Source organism: Antechinus flavipes, chromosome 2 (assembly GCF_016432865.1).
Source record: "Antechinus flavipes isolate AdamAnt ecotype Samford, QLD, Australia chromosome 2, AdamAnt_v2, whole genome shotgun sequence".
Lineage (NCBI taxonomy): Eukaryota > Metazoa > Chordata > Mammalia > Dasyuromorphia > Dasyuridae > Antechinus > Antechinus flavipes.
The window spans coordinates 161,038,940-161,061,933 of record NC_067399.1 but is presented as its reverse complement, the minus strand read 5'-3'; the positions used below and the strand labels follow the sequence as shown (position 1 = coordinate 161,061,933).

At 36.6% G+C, this 22,994-nt stretch overlaps 1 protein-coding gene across 3 annotated transcripts in view; it reads right to left on the bottom strand.

Annotated features, from left to right (window-relative positions):
- The window catches only part of RRBP1 (ribosome binding protein 1), a 121,956-nt gene that overhangs the window by 24,928 nt on the left and 74,034 nt on the right, over positions 1–22,994 (bottom strand). For all 3 annotated transcript variants that reach the window (XM_051975884.1, XM_051975885.1, XM_051975886.1), the window contains exons 5-10: positions 15,512–15,664; positions 14,393–14,511; positions 7,091–7,244; positions 2,331–2,469; positions 998–1,176; positions 654–688 (exon numbers count right to left, since the gene is read on the bottom strand). In XM_051975884.1, the coding sequence (XP_051831844.1) occupies positions 654–688; positions 998–1,176; positions 2,331–2,469; positions 7,091–7,244; positions 14,393–14,511; positions 15,512–15,664 (779 nt within the window). The remainder of the gene's footprint in view (positions 1–653; positions 689–997; positions 1,177–2,330; positions 2,470–7,090; positions 7,245–14,392; positions 14,512–15,511; positions 15,665–22,994) is intronic.

Below are 22,994 nucleotides of genomic sequence, written 5' to 3'. Positions count from 1 at the left end.
CAGTAGGTTTGATGATACAAAAAAACCCCAAAACACTAAGATTAGTGCCAGATTAAAGCCATCTCATAAAAAAATAAATAATTATTCACTCCAGCAAACTTTGGTTAAATCCAAAGTCCCAAAAGTGCAGACCAGTGAACAAACCAGTACCAAAACATTTGTTTTCATAGTAATCTTTTCAATAACTCTAAAATGTAATCAACTCCACCAAATAACCAGAACTGCATAGTTTGAATCCTACCTTTTAAATCTGGGTATATATGTATATACATGTGTCTATACACTCACACAAACTCACACAAAGTCTCTCTCTCTCTCACTTATCAACCTACTCAAAAAGTATTTTAAGTCATCTTGCTCTCTCTCAGGGGATGTATGAGTAACAATAACAAATCCTATTCTTAACATGATAGTCTATATAGGAAGAAAAACAATTATATCCAACCATCACTATTCACATAGTAGCTTTATTCTATATTTATCCCCACCATGCTAGTGAATGCAGAGAAGATAGGAACTTCTGAAAATGGATTTATTCTGAAAATCTAAGGCCTTTCTCATTTCAAATGTATCTCAACTCAAACTACCCTACCTAAAGCCTAAAAATCAGTGAAGGATAGCATGTAACCAACCATTTAGCTTTTCAGTCTTACCTTGCTTGCAACTGGTCCACCTCTGCTTGGCTAGCCTAAAGTGAAAAGAAAAAAAATGGATGCTTGTTAACACAGATTTCCCTAGATTTTTCCTTTGCTTTTAATCAAGATTCAAATCAATTTTCTCCCCACCTGCTCTTTATTTTCAGCCTAGTTCAGAAAGCAGAAAAAGAGAACAACATAGATTGGTTTCTACAATTTATGTCAAAGATGTGACCAAAAAGTGAGGAGAATTTATCTACAATCAGGAGGACCCCAAAGAACTCAGGGGAGACACATCCAGCCCTTGCAAAACTGTCATGAATAGAAAGGCGTACTTGAGAGGAAAGGTAATGAGTCCTGACCTGGGCATCTTTGGCTTCCTTAGCCTGGCCAGCGTCCAACAGAGTCTCGATGGATTTAATTCTTTCTGTGAGCTTTGCATTCTCTGTACTAGACTCCAACAGCTTTCCTTTGAGTTTATTCAACTCTTCAGACTTGCTTTTCACCTCTGTTTCAGAGGACTGTAATTTGCTACGCAATTCTACAGCAAAAATAAAGGAGAAGGGAGTAATAATAAATGGGATAATCAAGAAAGTACTCCCTGTTTGTTCTCTCCAGAACTTATACAGTATCTTCTACTATAACATTGTTCTGTTGCAATCTTAGTTAAAGGGGTGAAAACACTTAAGGTTTTAGACAGGGAGGTTTAAATACAATAATTGCTAGCAGTTAGTATTTAAATGTTTACAAACTGTTTTTAATAGCTTATCTAATTTGATCCTCAAGAGAATTCTGTGGGGCAGGAGTTATTATCCCTGTTTTAGAAATGAGAAAGCCAAAGCTGAGAAAGGTTGAATTACTTGCCCAGCATCACACAATAAGCATCTGCGGCAAGAGTTCTTGAATCCAGACTTTCTTCTCTATCCACTACACTAATCCATGCTACTGAATATGGAAAAACAATGAAGATTTTATTATTATTAACTGCTAAAAACCATAGCCAATAAGCAGATAGGGAAGAACTAAGTGACCTGAATTTTTCTCTGAAAACAGATAAGACTATCATTTATAATTATAAGGGAAGACGGTAAGGCTTTAGACCATCACTCAAATGGTCTATAGAATGAGGTTGGTGATTGATTTGGTTTAGAAGAATGGTACAAGTGAATTTATTTCACTTTGATCAATTCTAATACACACGAGAATGATGTGACTAATCTATTCTGCAGAAGGTGAAAACTTTTCAAAACTCAAGTTATTTTTTTCTTGGGTGATTTCTACTTTTCCCCATAATTTTTATATTGTTAATGCTTTGAAGCATTAACCACTGTCCTGTCCTCACCCAGTCACACAAAGCAGAGACTAAGCTGATAAAATTATACCATATCCTAGGGAGATGGTGGTGTGAGGAATCAGCATCAGGAAAGTAAAAATCTCATCCAGACTATATATTTGTGAGTTCTTCACAGGTTCAGTATATGTCTCAAGTGGGATATCATGAGATATCCCAAACCCATTGAAAGTTTTACATCATAGAAAAGGTTGGCTAGGGCTAGAAAGGGAGAATAACTTAGGAACTAAGTTATGGAAAACACTGGCATCTCTAACTTTTAGGAAAATGGTGGTAAACTTGGTTTTCTTTTGCTACTCAGTTTTCTAGCACATAAGGAGAGAGGGATAACAGAATTATCTAACCAGTAATGTTCTGCTGATCTCCCTTTGCTTTTTCTAAGTCTGCCAAAAGATTTTTGTAACTGGACTGGGACTTGCGAAGCTCTCCGCTCACTTCATCCAGTCTCTTCTGGAGAGTGTCTTCTTTTTCTTTTTGAGAAACCTAGAAGAGAAAGGGCAGGAGGGAAAAGAAGGGGAGAAATTGAATTCCCAAATTTACAGAAGTATGCGACATGATTTTCTTGTCTCATTCTAACATCCACGAAAAATAAAATTGTGTTGACAGCCTCAGTTTCCTCAGTAAGTAGCTTTGGAATCATATCTTGAAATCTGCAATTCATTTTCTTGTAGTTCATTCTCCTCAGATATGGGAGTATGTGGGATATGGGGAATAAGTGCAGGAGGCAAAGAAGCCAAATCAGTTGTTTGAACAAACTCTTGATTATTATATCAGTTCTCAAAACAAAAAACTGTACCCCAGGCTCTCACCAATAAAATCATGGGTATGTATACGTGTGTGTGTGTGTGTGTGTGTGTGTGTGTGTGTGTGTGTGTGTGTGTATATATATATATAAAAAAGGAGTAAAAAAAGAGTAAAGTGCTTGTTAAAAGGCATTCTGAACTAAAATGGGATGGTACATTTTTCTTTAATGAGTGTTGTTCAAACCCAGCCTCTATTCCCTTTTTATATAAAGAGATTCCATAGGACAAAGGCTGATCTGACTTTCATTCTATAGAGCTAAAGGCAGTTATCACCCAGAACAATGAAAACAACAGAATGCTGCTCACAATTACAGGAATAGACAAAGACCTCTACAATGAATGACAAGGAATTAAAAACAGGCCTGGAAATAAGCAAAATCATGCTCAGAAATTTTTTAAAAAAATTACATCCTGAATGTATTCTACACAGTGCAAGTTTGTGTGCAGTTTAAGAATGAACAATATTTTCTATAATAAAGACATATTAGTGGAACAGTTCCTCTCAAATTCTGAATAAATGAGGAAGGAATGTGGTGGTGTGGCTTTCCTGAGAACTTTTGAAAAACACAATTTTTCTGCTCCTTATCAGATTGCCTAAAAGGGAGCAAGGAGATCCGCTCTAGTTAATATGCTCCCAAGCAACATGAGATACAGGCAATTATTCCGAACAGAGCTATTGATAACTTTTTAAAAATATGAGTCCAACTGTGAACAGATCCAACCATTCTGGAGAGCAGTTTGTAACTATGCTCAAAAAGTTATCAAACTGTTCATGCCCTCTGATCCAGCAGTGTTTCTACTGAGCTTATATTCCAAAGAGATCATAAAGGAGGAAAGGGACCCACATATGCAAAAATGTTTGTGGCAGCCCATTTTACAGTGGCAAGAAACTGGAAACTGAGTGGATGCCCACCAGTTGGAGAATGACTGAATAAATTGTGGTATATGAATGCTATGAAATATTATTGTCCTATAAAAAACAACCAGCAGGATGATTTCAGAGAGGCTTGGAGAGACCTACATGAACTAATACTGAGTAAAATGAGCAGATTCAGGAGTTCATTATACACAACAACAACAAGATTATACGATGATCAATTCTGATGGACATGGCTCTCTTGAACACTGAGATGATTCAGACTAGTTGCACTTGTTCAGTGATGAAGAGAGCCATCTACACCCAGAAAGAGAACCATGGGAACAGAGGATGGAACACAACATAGAAGTTTCACTCCCTCTGTTGTTATTTGCTTTTATTTTGTTTCTTTTTTCTCAGTTTTTCTTTTTCTTCCTTCTTGTACAACTGATTTTTCTTGTACAACTGGATGGCTGGCTGTGTGAACATGTATACACATATTGGATCTGGCATGTATTTTGGCATATTTGGCATGTATTGGACTGCCTGCCGAGTGGGGGAAGAAAGGGAAAATTTATGGCAGGGGCTTATGCAGGGGTCAATGTTGGAAAAATTATCCATGTATATGCTTTGTGAATAAAAAATTTTAATTAAAAAAAAGGTGGGGGGGGGGGGGAATGAGTCTAATGTAGTCAGATACTTTCATTACTGAGTTGCTGCCAAGCCTTTTTACCCATTCAATGCTAACTTCAAATGGAACATTTGGTCAAGTGAGCAAGTCAATATTAGAACCAAGAGCATTTTTTTTCAAAATCCCCCCCAAAATGTTGAAATACCTCTTAAAAAGAAAGCATAATTATTCTCTTGCTTAGTAAGAAATGCGTAGAGGAAATGAGGAGATTGTAAAAGAATACCTTGTTACCCTCAGTGAGCTCATCTCACTAGACCTAGGTAAGCTTCATCTCAGAATCCTGGAAGATGTGACTGCTAGTTACTCTTAGTAGTCTTTGAAAGACTGGAGCCTGAGAATAGCACAGGAGGCCCATTGAAACAGGGCAAATGTCTTTATTTTTCAATAAAAAGCAGGGGAAGGGGAGGGAATGGGTGGAACAGAGAGAGAGATAGAGACAGAAGGAACAAGGTGAAGAGAGAGAAAGAGTGGAATGTTCAAATGATGGGATGGTAAGCTTAACTTCAAATCAGGTAATATTTCAAAACACTCTATTTTAAAGGGATGCTTTGAGATGTAATCTATTCACACTAAGCCTACCCCCTCCTCCCAGGGGAGAAAAGGAGGAACATGCAAATAAATGCAATAAAAATCATTGCTGAATCACTAAGTACAGCCTCCAAATACTAAGGGATATTATCAACCTGTGAGCTCCTCCCTGCCTAGTTTGCTCACAGGCAAGTGCATCCTATACTAGTATTTCTATTGAGCTTCCAGTCCCTCTCTCCCCTTAGGTAGGCCCTTACCTACAGGGCGTTAGCTATCACTTCTGGGCAGAAATGCTTTCTATGGGCTGCTGCTCTGCTTCCCACTTCTAGAATCAAATAAAAACTTGGGTGTTTGCATTTAGAGTACTATGGTTCTCAAACCAAAGCGACTGCCTCCTATCTCGGGCTTCCACGCCTCAAACCCTCACCTTTTTCACTGCCTTGGACTACTAAGATTCAGTAGAAGTGCCACCTCTCACAAGAAGTCTTGCCTAACTCCCTCTCTGTTATTTTTCCTCCTGTGCCACCCCTTCCTAATTGTTTTGCCTTTATTTTGCTATTGTTTTGTATTTACTTATCTGAACACATATTGTCTTTTCCCAATAGAAGCTGTTTGTTAACTATGAGAGACTAATTTTTGTTTATATATCCTCAATATGTGAATAAAACTAGCACTTAATAAATCCTTGATGAGATAAAGATCCAGATATCAATGCTGTATAAATCCAGATTTAAATAAATCTCATAAAACATGAGATGTTTTACAATAGTAAGATAACTCAATGAGACAGGCATGCAAGAGGCCTGCTACATATTGAAAAAGAAACCCTAATGTTTCCAAAACTTCAGTTCATTTCCTAAAGCTGCATGTGTCATGCTGTGCTAACATATATACATCTGCTTCCTTCTCAGTAAGTTTTATGTTGCCAATTAAAGGTGGAGTAAGGCAGTCTCCTTCTTCCCCAAAGAGCTATATTCTTGCCAGGACGGGAGAAGGAAGATATGATGAGACTGCTAGAGATGCTGAAAACAAAGTCCAGGAAGTTTAAGAATCTATAGTAGGAAACCTTGACTGAGGGAAAAGACAGTTTCCAAATAGTAAAAGCAAAAGCTTTAGATTCAAACAGGGATGGTTCCTGAAACTAGTACCCTAATTTACTAATGATTGAGCTATGATCAAAGGATCAATTACCCTAATCTTATATTTAAATTTAGGAAATAGAAAATGATAGACCACCAGGAATAAAAGACCATGACAAATTACACTCTTTAGGGAAAAAAAAAATAGAAAAAGGAAACCCCCAAATACTATTTAAAGATTAGATATGCTCACACAATGTTGGAGCTAGAAGGAAATGGCCAAATCCTCTCATTTTAGAGAAGGAAACTGATGCCCAAAGAAGTTAAGTGGTTTGCCCAATATCCCCCACCTAATTATGGAACAAGAAAGATGAGAATACAAGTTCTTCCAACTGCACCTATTACCTGCTGTGAGAGCACTCTTTGTCACCCATTTTTTGATAATCCTACATAAATAGGATCAAAAGTATCTTAGATAATAATTCCCTTTTTATACAAAAACCCAAACAAACAAAAAAAAAAACCTGGCCTAAGATTAGGAAGGTTTTTCTCCACACCTGTGTCAAATAAACTCTGAATATTATCTATTTCCACTCCTAAACTGCATTTGAGAACAATTTACATAACTACACTGTATCTGCTAAGCTCTGCTTTTTAAATACAAGCTCTCAGAAGGGAAGCATCCTAATCAATTTGGATGAGAACATATAAAAATCAGGAGAAAGTGATTGGCGTCATTCTCATTTCTAAATGGCCAGATATGGAATGCCACTTCTGAGTGGGAAAGGATCCTTTTCTGGGGCAATCTGCTCCTACAAAATCAGGTCTTACACATGTGCCTGAAAATTAGTCAGGTTCTTCAAATAAGAGATACTTCCTCCATGGCCAACTATCCTGAGAGAGAACATGGGCCTTCAGAGGTCATGATCCAGGGTCCCAAGTCTAAAAGGAGATGGCCTCCAGCCAAGATGTCTACTTTGGTCATCCCAAATTAGAGTTGAATCAGGGTGGACAGAGCAGACCAATCCCAAGGGGGTGCCTGGAAAGAGAGAGTCGGTGGGCCCAAGCACAGACAGGCCCCTCAATATATACTAAGAATGGCCCCACAGGGGCTGAGCAGCTGTGGGAGGACCAGGCCCTGCCTCACCTGAAGCTGGTGGACCTGTTTCTCCAAGGCTGCAGTTTTGACCTCCAGGCTCTTCTTTTGCTCTTCCTCCTGGTGCACAGCCTCAGATTTTTCAGCCACTTCTTTTGTGAGCTTACAGCACTCTTGCCTGAGCTTGGCCAGCTCGGCATTCTGCCTGAAAGACAAAAATGTCTTTGGATCAGAACAAAAGTTTGGTGTATTGTTATAAGCTAACCTGCTTGAGCTTCCTAGGCTAATGAAAACAACTCCTCTTATGCCCCCAAACAACAACAAAACAGAATTCCAGTGAAACCTAAAGGGCTAATTTGAAAAATGTAAAGTGTTCACCCCTGACTAGGTCTCTCATGATTTTTCTCCAGGATACGTACTGGCTCAGAAAGTAAAAAATCTTGCCATGGAATACTATATGAGGGACTTGTATGAACTGATTCAGAATAAAGTGATAAAACCAGGAGAACAATTTACATAACAATACTATTAAAATCTATGAGAATTCTGATCAATTCAATGACCAATTATGATTTCCCAAGAACTGATGGTGAAATATACTGCTGACCTAACAAAGAATGATGGATACAGAGTACAGAATGAAACATACATTTTTGGGGAACACAGCCACAAAATACAGTAATTCTTTCTGCTTGACCATACTTTTTTTTTTTTTTAAATTTTCAATAGTATTTTATTTTTCAAATACATATATAGTTTTTAACATTCATTTTTTAAAGACTGTGTTCTGGATTTTTCTCCTTACCTCCCTTATCTTCCCCCTCCCCAAGGCAGTAAGCAATCTGATATAGGTTAAAGATGTGCAATTCTTTAAAAAAAATATTTTTATTTGTCATGTTGTACAAGAAAAATCACAACAAAAGGGAAAAATAGCACAAGAAAGAGAGAAAAAAAATCAAACAAAAAAAGGTGAAAGCACTATACTTCCATCTACATTCAGTCTTCACAGTTCTTTCTCTGGATGCAGATGGCATTTTCTATCCCAAGACAATGGAGAATTCGAGGAAATACCTTGAATCACAGCATTGTTGAGAAGAGCCAAGTCTATGGCTCTTCACTGATCATCACATAATCTTGTTCTTATAGTGTGCAATGTTCTCTTAGTTCTGCTCACTTCACTAAGCATCAGTTCATGTAAATCTTTCCAAGCTTTTCTGAAATCAGACTGCTCATCATTTCTTATAGAATGATAATATTCTGTTATATTCATATACCATCATTTATTCAGTCATTCCCCAACTGAGGGGCAAACAATCAATTTCTTGTTCCTTGACACTGCAAAAAAGGCTGCTTACAAATATTTTTGCATAGGTGGATCCTTTTCCCTCTTTTACAATGGAATATGGTACAGTAGTGAAACTGTTGAATCAAAGAGTATGTACAGTTTATAGCCCTTTGGGCATAGTTCCAAACTGCTCTCTAGAATGGCTGGATCACTTCACTACTTTATCTTACCAATAATATTAGTATCTCAGTTTCCCCATATTCCCTCCAACATTTATCATTATTTTTTTCCCGTCATCTTAGCCACTCTTGAGAGGTATGAAGTGGTACCTGAGACTTGACTTAATTTGCATTTCTCTAATCAATAGTGATTTAAAGAATATATTGTCTTTATCAGAAACACTGGCTGTAAAAATTGTCTCTCAGCTTTTTGCTTTTCTTCCAATCTTGGATGTATTAGCTTTGTTTGTGCAAAACCTTTTTATTTATTTATTTTTTAATTATAATAACTTTTTATTGACAGAACCCGGGTAATTTTTTTTACAACATTGTCCCTTGCACTCACTTCTGTTCCGATTTTTCCCCTGTCTCCCTCCACTCCCTCCCCTAGATGGCAAGCAATCCTATATATTTTAAATATGTCGCAGTATGTCCTAGATACAATATATGTGTACAGAACCGAACAGTTCTCTTGTTGTACAGGAAGAATTGGATTCAGAAGGTAGAAATAGCCCAGGAAGAAAAATAAAACTGCAAACAAAAACCTTTTTTTTTTTGATTAATTTTTTTTAAAACACAGAATTTCTCCCCTTCAATTGGGGAAGGGGAATCTATTTTTGTTCATTGAAAAAAAATTAATTTATTGAAAAAAAATAATTTAAAAGAGTAAATAGTTCTCACTATTCACTATGCTTTGGGAAATTTACAAATGTTAATTCTCTCCAAAGAGGCATGTAGCACTTTAAAAGAGAGTGTCTATAGTAATGTAATGGAAAATACTAGAAGACATCAGAACTCAGATCAATGCAATGACTGATCTTGATTCCAAAGGTCTGATAATCAAATGACTCGACTTCTCAGAAGAAAGGTCATGGTTCATAGGCAGAAGAAACTGAAGCTTACTCTTGTCAAACAGAGTAGATGATGAGTCAAAATGTCAATGCTTTCCCTTATTGGGCTTCTTTTTTATTTAAAAGAAAGGCTTTATTTGAAGGAGATAATTTAGTAACACTGATGTTAAGCGTGTAAATGTAATAGAAAAAAAAAAGCATTGATAAAACCTCTAAAAAATAAAATTTAAAAACAGATCTTTTGGGGTGACAAATGGAATATAATTTTTAAGACTTCTGTAGTTAAAAAAAAAAAAGTTTTTGTGTATTCGTCAGTAAGGCTCAGTTCCTTGAGTGCTGTCTTGGGAGTTTCTAAGCATTTAGGGGGAGAATCCACAAAGCTTCCACATTCCCAATTCTCTTTACAATATAAACTCTGCACTCAGGGATGAGCTTTCCTGAATTGCAAAGCAGTTAGGCATTAGTGCTTTGTTAACCCACACCTCCCACTTCCTCAGCTAATTTTCTGAGCTAAAGAAAAGATAACTAATGAAGGGTCCCAGAATCATAAAACTTAAAAGCTAGAAATGATCTTAAAGATTATTTCTGTTCAACTTCTGATTTTCCAGATGAGGAAACAAGCTGGGGAAGGGCAAGGGGGTAGGACTAAGAAAGGGATAAAAATAGAAAAAATGAACTGTCCAAGGTCATAAAAATAATTAGAAGCAGAACTGGAATCAGAAATCAATGCTGATTCCCAAAGAGAAAACCAGACCATCTTTACAATCTATAATTTCTAAGGAAAACAAAAACTAACTAGAAGACCATGGAGGAAGAAGGCCTAAATTCAAATTCAATTTAAATAATAATCAAACTTGGTCCCACAGAAGAGTTTTGTATTACTGAGGTGTTTGTTGTTGTTTTTTTTTTGTTTTTTTTGGGGGGGGGGGGTGGAATTAGAAGGGGAGAGCAATAGGGAAGCACTTCATTCCTTTCTTTGAAAAAGCTGTGGGTCTGAGGATGTCAAATACTACCTATACTGTAAGACAAGGATGATGTATTAGTTTAGATGAACCGTTTTTTTTTTCTCCTTTGTTCTTTCTTACAATGGATAGCTTACAAGGATGGTGAGGAATAAGGATATGCTGAAAAATGAAGATAGTGTGAAATCAAAATCTACAAATAAAATGGAAATGAGGAAAGAAACAAATTTTATAGAAGTAGCCAGCTTCTTAAAGGAGCTTCTGTCCTGTTCATCTTTGCATACCAAAACATTCATGTTTATTAAAGATTATGTTCACAATAAAAAAGAAAAAATTTAAAGTCCAATCCAATCACAGTTCATCAGGATAGATATCCTCAGTAGCCACTGAAAACCCAAAAGAAAAAGTTAAAGAATGCTTTTAACCTAGAGAAAAATGGGATGAAAAAATCTTAAAACATTGGATTCTCCTACATAAAATTAAAATGAAGACACTGGCTCTCTTCCTAAGGTTTTTCCTTTCGACAGAAAATTATAAGCCTAGGGAAAAAAAAACAAACCCAAATCTGATATCTGATTTTGCCCATCCATTTTACATAATAAATGAAACTTATGAGAAAGGATATAACCTGCCCACGAAAATTAGGCTAAGAATCAAGTCCAAAGAATCTAGTGCTATTCCCATTACATCACAGGCAGATGACTGCTGAGGTACTTTCAGCTTTAGTGTTCTATGATTTCTGATCACAGAATGCACTTTCAGAATAAACTCGAGAATCAGGATGAGAATGCCAGAGACTGAGTTGGCAGTATGGTGAAGCCTAGAGACACTTCTCAAGATAGTATTTTTTAGGTCTAGCATTGTGGCACATGCCTGCAACTTTGCTGAAGATGGTAGTTGTTTGAGTTCAGGAGTTCTGAGCTACAAGAGGGCTAAAGCCAATGTTAATCATACCCAGAGAAAGAACTGATTGTGTCCAAAGACAGACTGAAGCATACTGAGTTTGTTGTTTTTTCACTTTCTTGTTTTCGAGGGAGTTTTTCTTTGTGTTTTTTTAACAATATGACTTTCATGGAAATGTTTTGCATAATTTCACATGTGCCTTTTTAATGGAGGTTAAGGAAGAGGAGGGAGAATCAAAGTTTTAAAAACAAAACAAATGTAAAAAACTGTTTCACATGTGGAGAAATTTTTTTTTTTTAATATTAAAAAAAAAAAAAAAAAGAGGAAGGCTAAAGTGAAGCAGTTGTTTATACTAAGTCCAGCACCCATATATAGTAAAACACAACTTATTGGAGACCAAAAGAGGAGAAAATTGATCTAGGTCTGAAAAAATATTACAGATAACTGCTTCCATTGGCAATCAGTATTGTGATCAGGTCCATGAATGGTCACTGAATTTTTATCTTGGGTGAGATAGGAAAACCAAGTCTCAAAAGAAAAGAAAGGAGAAAAAAAAAAAAGAATGTTTTTTAAAAGCATAAATTAAAAAAATTAGATTACAAAGGAAACCACTTCTATTGAAACAGTTGTGTTTCTTTTAAGTTATATAGAAATATTTCAAATACATATAAATAAGTTTATAATATTATATAATACACAATTATACTTTATATAATAATTGAATGTAAATCATACCAAATATCATATGAGGGATTTGTGTGTGTATGTATGTATATATGTATGTATGCATTTTAAAAGCAAATTCATGGACCTTAGGTTAAGAACTACTGTCCCAGACAAAGGTATCTGACCCAGAGTGGGAAATTTAGAGATCATAAGGAAGTACCACAGAGTGAAATACTTTCCCCAATGCTTTAATGCATAAGTTAATAGAAAAAAAGGGAGAGGACTCAAGACATGGGAGGAGAATAAGAGTTCCTCTATATAAACTCTCTCTTCTATTCTTCCAGGAAATGGCAACCATAAAGATGCAAATCCAACAAGTAAAACATGGAAAGAGATAATGACGTACACAGCAGAACTTGAGATGGAAATAGTTTTACAAGGGCCCTTCATCACCATGAGGAACATTGCTGAGAGCTAAATCCTGCAGCTCACCATCTAATACAGCCATTCTCTCTAAATACAAAGAGGCAAATTTTGAGGGATTTCTTCCTCCCATTTTCACTTCTTCAAACATGTCAGTTTTCTACTTCTACTTTACATTCTTTTTTTCCATAAAGGCAGATAAGAAAATGGGCACTCGTATTATCAGCATCTTAGAAACAATCGCTGCAAGAAATTTTTTTTTAACTCAAAGGGCTCCTAAATGGAAGTGGAGATAGACCTAAGCAAAGACATGTTTGTTTAATGAAATTGACATTTATCCCAATAAAGTTAAATGCTAAACTTAAATGTAGATATAGTAGTCTAAGTGTTATTTTCTTAATTATACAGCTTATATGGGGAGGAAAAAAATAACTGTCAATTCATATTTTTTTGTGTTACAAGACAATGACTGGTATCCACAAATGAAAATGAAAATGGGATCATTTGAAACTTGGGGCTAAATTTATTGTCAGGCAGCTAGCTGACAAACTGAGAAGTCCAAACTCTCTATAGCATTACTTATTAACTTTGAAAAGTTGCTTAATCAATTTGGAACTATGCCCCCAAATTTACTAAACTGAGCATACTGGTTAACTCAGTAAGTAGTATCACTGCTGGGCCTATGCCCCCAGAGGTCAAAGAAAGAGGGAAATATGTACCAAGATATTTAAAGCCTTTTTGTGGTGGTAAGGAATTAGAACCTAAAGGAAACAGGTCCCCATTTGGAAAATGACTAAACAAATCATGCTAGTAAATATAATGGAATACAATTGTGCTATAAGAAAAGATGAAGGGAAGAATTTTAGAAAAATCTGGGAAGACTTGTATGAACTAATGCAAAATTTAATGAACGGAACTGGAAGAATTTGTAAAATAATAAAATTATAAAGAAAAACAACTTTGAAAGACTTAAGAACCCTGATCTACAATGACCAACCCCAATCCAAAAGCGAATATGAAACAGGCTGTTCACTTGCTGACAGAGAATTTGTGGACTTAGAGTTTAGAATAAGGCACATATATTTTTGGACATGGTTAATTTGTTTTATTTTATTATATATATTTGTTATGAGGGTTTTTTCCTTTTCTTTTTCACAATGAGCAGAGGAGGAAGTAGGAAAAAGAGAAATAGATTTCATTCACTTAAAAAAATTTTAAATTAAAAAAAATTCTAAGTAGAAATTTTAAAAAGGAGTTCAACTTTTTGTCTCTATTTTAATTATTTTCATTATATTAATGGGGTTGTTAATAAAATCTACCATTATGAGGATGTTGTATATGTGGGTAAAGTCCCTTATTTGCCACAGGGAAAAAAAAATCCCTACAAGGAGTCAGTATCACCTATAACAGACAATGTCTAACAAAAATGCTATCCATGGTGTGGAAAAATAGTCATGGTTTTAGGCTACAGAAAACGACATGATCTCCCCTCCTCCAACTTTCATTTGTAACTCTATAGAAGTTTTGCCATGTATATCAGGAGCAAGAAAGAGAGATCCACACTAAGAATAAATCTGCTGGGGCAGAAACAGAAAAGCTGACCCTATATGCAGCTCATGTTCATGGTCACTAGTACAGGAACATTATTCCTCACAGGAAAAAGCTAACACACTCAAGAACTACTGAGGGTTCTCCCTCCCTCTCTTGAACTCCAAAGGAAAAGGTTAATTTTAAACAGGATACAAGGATTTTTAACCTGGTATCCAAAGACCCAGGGATTTCAAAGAATCTGAATTTTTATGGGGGGAGAGGGGAGAAGAATCACATCTTGATTTCCATTATTCTCTAACTGAAATTTTACATAACCTGCAATTATGAATTTTTTAAAAATTCTGTTCTGAAAAGGGGTCAGTAGACTTTTACCAAGCTGCCAAAGGAGGTCATTACAGAAAAAAGGTTAAGAACCTCTGGTTTAGTGTAATTACAGGATTACTCAGCAAGTTTATTTAAATTTCTATTTTTAAACAGTGACTACTGAAGCTTACTTGCTCTCAGTCTGACTGGTTGCTTGGTTCAAAGCATCCCTCAGAATTGAGTTCTCTTGCTGTAAACGAGCCAACTGTGTATTTGGTCCATTCTCCAATTGTTCCTGAAGACTTCGAATCTGAAAATGAATTTTAGAGGGTAGAAAAGCATCAATCAACAATGCATTATGAAAGAAGGATGTAGCCCCCAAATTCACACCAAAATTTGCATTCTGCATCATAGAAGCTGGACTGCAGAATATAGCTTTCTTCTTTACCTTGAATTAGACTTTTAAAAAAAATCTATTATTTCTCATTCCTCATTCCTTCCAAACTTCATCACTGCCCTCTCAGTCTGTTAGAAAAGAATCAGGCTACAAGCTCAGTAACATTCCCTGCTTCACTACTTCTGTAATTACACAGTTTGAAATCTGAATTATGAGATATAACAAGTTAAGTTACCACAAACCAATAAAACCTTTTATCACTCAAGAAGACGACAAAGTTTCCCTTTCCTTCTCCTGACCCATTATCACCTTGCAAGAAATCATGCTGAAAGAAAACATCTGTAGCCCGATGGTGAAAAACCAATGGCAAATCATGAAATATAACAAATATGATTTTTTGTCCTTCCTTCTCAGCTCATCTTGTAAAATAAACAGCTTTAACAACTCCTAATTTGGGAGAGACACTCTTGAATCTTTCTCCATAAAGACCTTAATGTTTTCCATTTTTCAAAGCACTTACATATCCATTACCTCAGAAGATTCTCTCCATAATGCTATGTGGGGGTAGGTACAGCAGGATTAATACCATTTCTGAAAGGAAGGAACTAGCTCAGATTTATACTTATAGCAAGTCAGTGACAGGGCTAAGATGAGAGTCTGAATCTGTGATACTTTGAACTTTTTGTTAATGTCCAAGGTGACAGTCCCATCTACTTCCTCAAAAAGCCCTACTTTATCTGTTCTCTCTTCTTGATTTATATGGCATATTCCTAAAATGAATGCAGTCATTCAACTAATGCCCCACTCTCTTCTTCCTCCCTCCCTCATGCTTCTGCCTTTCTGGTCCTACTCTAAACCAAGAGTCTTCATGCTCCCCCCGGGCCCAACCTTCTTTGCCCTGCAAATGCCTCACCTTCCCCTGTAGCTGTTGCACTTCATTCATGTGGTCCCGGTAACTAGCTTTCATACGGGCTTGTACAGCCACAATCTCTTGCTCCCTGGCCAAGAGCTGTTTTTTCACGTTGGCTTCCCCAGCAGCTGCCTTTGACTTCTCGGATGCAAGCTCCTAGAAAAAGCAGGAAGGGAGAGGAAAGAATACTGTTTTAGTTCCTGTTAGAAATGGAAGAAGCTAATCAGATGGGACCTGATAGCATCCCCAACCAATGACATGAGGGAAGGCAACATCCCAGAGGCTGGGAGGTCATGTCAGTCCAAACTTTCTTTAGAGTCCTCACATGTGCTAAGTTCTACGATGTAATCAAGTTTGCTCTGAGGCCCTGATAGGGAATTCTGGAGAAAGTCGAAATGGCAGGGTAATTTTGCATGTACAAGGGGACAATCCCCACCTAGAAAGCTAATTGCATTACCTGGCAACAGTAAAGAATAAAACACAAGGATGGGTATGTCCATGTGTAAGCTGCATCAAATTACTCTCATCTTGACATGTACAGCAGGCTGAGATAAACAAGAAGATATTTAAAATGTCTGCCCCTCTGCAAAAATCCCAAGGCCTGAGCTACTCAAACTTCTCCTTAAATTGTCATCATTAAGTGGAATACAATGAGCTTTAATGGGAGTAAAGAGAACAGACAGATCCCCTATTCTCACACACAGGAAGATTAAGAATCAGGAATCAGGAAGAGCAACAGGAGGGCTAGCTCCTATATTGGCTCTCCTGGGTTAAGTCTAGGGTTATGAACTCCTTCTTACTCAAACCTTCACTTCCCAACCACCTTCCTTTTCTTCTATGACTTCTCTCATCTCTTTATAGCTGTCTAGATCTAGATGTCCCTGAACCAAAGTCAAGAAATTTTAAAACCTTTTCCATTCCTTTACACAATTGTGTAATAATTGCACAATTTACAAACCAAGGGACTAAAGGTTTTCTCCTAGAAAGAGAGAAGGAAGATCATCACTCTCTAGTGGGGAGACTCAGAAGGAAAATAAGTTGGCCACTGGATACTACTGCTGTTCTACATGGGACAAGTCAAGGACAGAATGGGCTTCACATAATGAAATAAGTAAAAAGGACCTAGATGCTCCATGATACTCTCATTGATGTCCTTCCCTATTCACTGGCCTCTCAATCCCTATATCCAAGGAAGGTTAAAAGATTTTCCGAAGCTGGCCAGAAGTTTGCCAAGTCAAGACTAAGAATCCATTTTTCAAATTTTTAAAGACGTAAGTGAGGGAGAAAGTAACATTCACAACTAGGAAACAAACACTACTCTTCCCCCCCCCCCCAAAAAAAAAATCAGAATAGGGAGAATCAAGATTCAAAAACACAAAGCACTCTTACCACTGAATTGTGAGGAATAGGGATTACTCATATTTACCTCGAAAATCTAACCAATTTACATTTGATGTTCTCCCTAGTCTCATATTCAAGCAAGAAGAGAAGTAACTCCTCCTTCTCCTGAAGTAAGAATTCTTTATGTTTGAGGAACAGGAAAAGGAAGTCTACTTTGACAAGGCTTTTCCTCTTCCTAGATAGGAAATGAAAAAATCATAATCCCAGAAGAGCTAAAGATTCCAGTACCCCGGAATCACCCTTTCAACTCATGTTCTTAGGCCCCAAGAAGCTGAACATATGTTAGGGTAAATCAATATTTCACTACAGAAATGTCTTACATGGGTTTCTTTTATGTAATATATTGGTAGTTTAAGTCCTCTTAATTCTTTGAAAGGAAATACCATTCTAAAGCAGCAGCCCCTAATATTGCCAAACAGACCTCTTAGAGGTCTTTAAAGTGGAGTTTCACACCCTCTACAACCCACCCATATATGTTCTGCCACACTCTTTTCTACTTTTAATTTCTAAAGCCCATGGCTAATACAAGAGTGCTCCAGGAAAATCTCCAACAAGCCACAAAGAACTATCAGATAGCTCAGCAGTCCACATGTGTGACAGATATTCTGAATCTTATCAGCTATTCCCCTCCAGAGCATGTATACCCAAGCACCCCCCAAATCAATAATATATATTTTGCATTGACCAAACCGTGACTCTTCTTGGGATTTAATAGTGCATCTATCCTAAAACCAGCAGGAGCCAGACAATACTCTTTACCTTTAAAGGTATTCCAGATCTAAGAAAAGTCAGATTGATTTGAATTCATTTAACTTAGCCCTAATCTTGAGTAATTGTTGAATCCTCTGCCATGCAATTTAAATGTTTTTTCTTAAACCTTTATAACCCAAAGTTATAAAAAGCCAATAGTGTCAGGACTTCTGCTCCAAATCTAGTTTTCTTTAATGTCTCATCCAAAAAGAGAGATGGATATCAACTACCATTTATCAAAGCTGAAAACAGAAATTTTGCTCTGCTTCTAAGGTATATCTAGGAGAATTTTTCAGGCAACAGTCTTAATGGATAGGATCAATATGCAAGAGCAGTGAATCTGCAGTCAGATGAACCCAGCTCCAAGCTGGTTCTTAGATGTGCAACTTCAGATCAAAGTCTGACTTTCTGTGCTCCCTTTAAGTCAGAGCGTAACTGGCACCTATGCTTATCACAAAAGGGTCTCTGATCTGAAGATTCAGAAATGGCAGAGGACCAGCAACAGAAGGTCAGCTCTGACTTCGGAAGGAAACTCCTCCTCCTCTTCATCAGGGAGATGACTCAAAGGACTATACAAGGGACAAAAGGGTTCCTTGACAAAACAAAACAAAATACCCAAAGACCAAAAACAAACAAGAAAAATCCATTTTGCACAGCTACATATCAAATGCTTGGTTCAGGAACTCAGGCTCTGTAATTTAAAAGTAGATATTCTTAGAGGCTCTAGTGTTGAAGGTATGGCTCTCAATCCCAATGCCTGGAGAAAAGAAGCCTATTTCCCTGGCATTATGAATAGTGCCTGTCTGTCTGGCTATTTCTGTCCCTTTTCATCTTGTTCTCTCTTTCTGTCTCTGTCTTGTCTCTCTTCCCCCTCTCACCAGATTCAAAAATGAGGTTTTAGGAACTTCCAAGCATCTAAGCTTGCTGATTTCCAATATAGACTTGGTATAAGAAAAATCTTTTTTAATTGAAAACTTTTGGTTTAAGTTTATCTGATTTTATTTTTTCCATAAGTAAACAAGAGAACAAGGAACAAAGGCAGGCTTTGGCAGACAATTCTCTGCATCAGTCTATCATCTTTCCTGTTGCACAACTAAGTGAAAGATGATAGAAGATTCCTAGATTTATTGTGTGTTGAATCCAAAAAATGAAATTGATTCAAGTATAGTAAGATTGTTCAAGCTCTCTTCCACTAAGGCCTTTCATGTATGTATGTATGTATGTGTGGGTGGGTGTGTATTTTTTTTAATTCCTCTATAGAGGGAAAGAAAGGGGAGTGGGGGAAGGGAAGAACAGAGGGAGAGAGGAGGCAAGCTTTGTTAAATGATCCTGACTACTATCAACTACAGCACAGAGCAGGGAAGTATATGTTAGAGAAAGACAGTCTCACAAAGATGGCCTACCCATCCAAAAGAAAAAGAAATCCTCAGACATGGTGAGGTCCTCAAGATAATTCTCTGCAAATCAGTTAACAAACCCTAAAAGAGAAAGCCCTTTTTGCTATGAAAAGTAAGAATTATAGAATTATAGAAGTCTTAAGATCACAAAGTAAGAACAGAATTATATCACCAAGATCATCTTACATAGTCTAAGCACCCCATTTTGCAGATGTTGAAATGAAAGCCAAGAAAGGTTAAATAACTACTCAGATCACATAAGTAAAAAGTAGTAGAGCCAGATTTAAATCCAAGTCCTTGTTTTCTAAATCTGGCAGCTTTCTTAAACATGACAGGGCCTTAACACAGGACAGGGAATTACAACATGGAATATTGTAAGACAAAATTTAAGTACTTATTGTAAACTGAATTATTTCTCTTCCTAATCAGTTCTCCCTAAGAAAAAAGAAACTGTAACCTTACAGCTGAGCATTCTACCTTTTTACATAAACCATAGCAACAGAGTGACCAGATGAAACACCTGTGTTTTTCAATAGAAGCACTGGGGTAACCAGGAATGAAACATGAAGAAGTACTAATTGGATTCTTGGCCAAAATATGGGCTATATTCTCCTTAGGAATACTATTTTTTTTAATCTAAAAAAAGGGAAAAAACAAACCAAAAAACTCCACTACAACAATCTCCTCCTACCTCCCACTTCCAAACAAAAAATAATCTTCTAGCAAATTCATGGAACTCTACTAGATCACTGAGGCACTAATTCCCTATTTCTCAAGGCCAGTACCAATCACTACTAATTGATGCAACATTACTGTAACTTATAGAAAGAATAGCAAGTATTCTAGGACTGGTAAAAAATGTTTATAGAGTTTTCATTTGATCAAAGATTTAAAGATGGAAAGAATACTGAAGGTCAGTGACCTTCTAAAAGCAAACCATCTAGTCCAATTTACACCTGAACAAGAATCCTCTTTATGCTACCTCCAAGAAGTGACCCATGCACTTTCTTCCTTGCAGACGTATGGTGAGAGAGTGCTTGTCATCTCCTGAGATGGCTGACAGCCCTTTGGGATACTTATTGTTAAGAACTCAGGACTGCCCTGGAATAAGTTTAATGAATCTTCCATTTGACGACCCTTAAAATATGTGAAGCCAATTCATATGTTCACATGTCCTCTATTCCCCCCCACAAAATCATCTCTTCTCTAGGTTAAACCTCACTATTTCCTTCAAACTCTTAATCAAAATGATCCTTTCATCATCCTTATTTCCAATGGGGAAAAAAGTATCAAAAAGCTAGATAAGCAGTTACTACATGAATGTCAAGCACTATGCATTGGAGGCACAAATAGAAAAGACTATGATGGACCCAGTCTCAAGCAGTTCATAATTTAATCTAATTTGGAAATGACATCTGCAGGGCAGATGAGGAGACAAGAAGTCATTAAGGGGTTCAGATGGCCAGAGGTCCTCAAATTATACAAATAGGTCAGATAATTGAGCTCAGGGACTTCAGGAGATAAAGGGAGGGCCTTAGAAGGCAATGGCAGATAAGGCCGGGAGTCTCCATCTCTTCAGAAGGAATAAAGCTGTGGACAACCTGTTCAAGTTGTGTGACAGACAGCCCAGGCAAAAAGGGAAACCTAGCCCCAGTGGTGGTAGGTGTCCCTATCACTCGTTGCCTGAGGCTGGAGGAGAGGGGGAAAAAGGAGTCTGAGAATAGCCAGCATCTGACCAGGAGAGGATCATCTCATTTCCTTAGCCCTGGATTCTATGACTCTCAATACAATCTTAACTTATGGTCAGGTCTTTTCATATCACACAAGTAACTTAAGGAGCTTGTAATTCATTATGATTCCCAATCTTTTTTTTTTTTTAAATACTTAAAAAGTTGACTTTTTTTAAACTTATCAAATCACATAATATATGACTTCAGATTTATCTCTACTAAATTTCATGTAGTTAGGTTCCATCATTCTAGCCAATCAAGGCCTTTTTAGATCCTAATTCTGCTCCTCTTGATTCTGCCATCTGCAATTTTGATAAACATCCTTGTTTTCCCAATTGTGTCTTGTACATAGCTGAATAAATATTTGCTGAATGAACAAACATTCTATACAAATGACATGTTATCTGTTCATTATCTGTATTTATCTTGCATTTTATTCCTTATATGTATATTTTTTTCTCCATGACTTTCATGGAGAAATGTTGTCTGTTTCAGTTTGTTTGCTACCAAAAGGGTTAAAATAACTTACATCTCTATAAGTTCTACTGAAGTCCTTCTCTGAAGCTTGTAATACTGGAACTTCCTCATTTTAAAGCTAAAAGAATGAGGCCAAGAAAAATTAAGTGAATTGTTTATGCTTACCCAGGTAACAAATGGTACAGCTAGGATGTTAACTCAGGTTCACAGGAATTAGCCTTGTGTCTGGTACATACTAGGTGTTTTGAAATGTTTACTGAATTGAACTGAACTGAATTATAAACACAATTTATCTGTCAGAGGGCTCCATTACCCTAAGTGTCAAAGTTTCTTCACTTCTTCTAACACTAGAGACAAAGCCCTGCCCTCAATTACTCATATTCCTCAGGGCTGAAACTTTTTAAAAATTATGATAATTTTAAAATGTGTCATGTGAGGACATACCCTTAAGAAAGTTGAGGCAAACTATAAAATATTAATATAATGGAATATTGTAACACTAGAAAGGGTGAAAAATGTGGGGGGTGAAGAGAGGAAATTACAAAGAAAAAGGCAAAACTTTTATAAAGTGATGTAGAGTGAAGAAAAAAAACACATCAACTAGGTTTAAATTTAAAAAAAAAAATTACACCAACACAACTTTGTAACTAAGACACCCACATGAAGGAGACAGAGCAAATAAAATGCTTTTTGTAAAAGTGTTGTGTAAATTTATAAGTAATACAACAGTGACAGTAACTTTCCATTCAAATTTTTATTTGTGATATTATTCTTTATTTTGTTCATTTGATGGTTGGCATTTGCTACAACTGCTGTAAAGTTTATATTTTTAAAGAGAAATATAATAATATGGGCCTTCTGCAAAGGAAGCAAATGACTGATCCATACTTTTCATGAGTACATCTCCTATAGATTGCCAAGAGATGTGCATGAGCAAAGGTCCAACTTTTAACATCACAAACAAGTAACCTCCCAAAGAGTCCTCTGATTCCCACCCACCTATACTTAATTTCCCCTACAGCAATAATACAAATTGATAATAGAACTGATATAAGCCTGACTCATTTTATATTCCCTACAACAGGAAAGAGAGAGATAAGGAGAAAGCATTCCTCCGAGGAGAAGCCATCTTAGACATTTTGATTTCTGTATCAGTTTAGACATAATGGCACTACCATCTCTGCTCTAAGCACCTAAACAGACTGATGTGAGACAATGCCCAAATATGCCTACAACAACATATTCTAACTGAAGAATCAACAAACACTTAATACTATATGTAGGCGTGCCTTATGAATTAATAGTTGGCTAGAGGACGAAGAAATACAGAACTCAATTTTGACTATAATTCACAGGGTACAAGATGAGACTAGTCTCACCCACTCCAGTTTCCTGACTTATCCTCCTGGTAGAGGGGTGCTAGTTAGCAAGATGGGAGATGATATCTAGACTTCTCAGTTAACTAGTACAGGGAACTCCTGAGTGAGGAAACCCTCTACCAATGCAAGTTGGTACTATTTCTGCAACTTATAATTTTAGAAAAGTTGCCTAGAGAAATTAAGCAATTTTCCTGGTTTAAAGGTCAGTAGTCTATCCCCTACAATAAAAAACCTCATAAGCAAAGAACTAAAAGGAACAAGTAGGAAAAAAAGAGAAGGGAGGAAGGAAGGAAAAGAAGAACCAACAAATAACAAAAATTCAGGTAATCAGCTCCATCAAGTATTTATCATT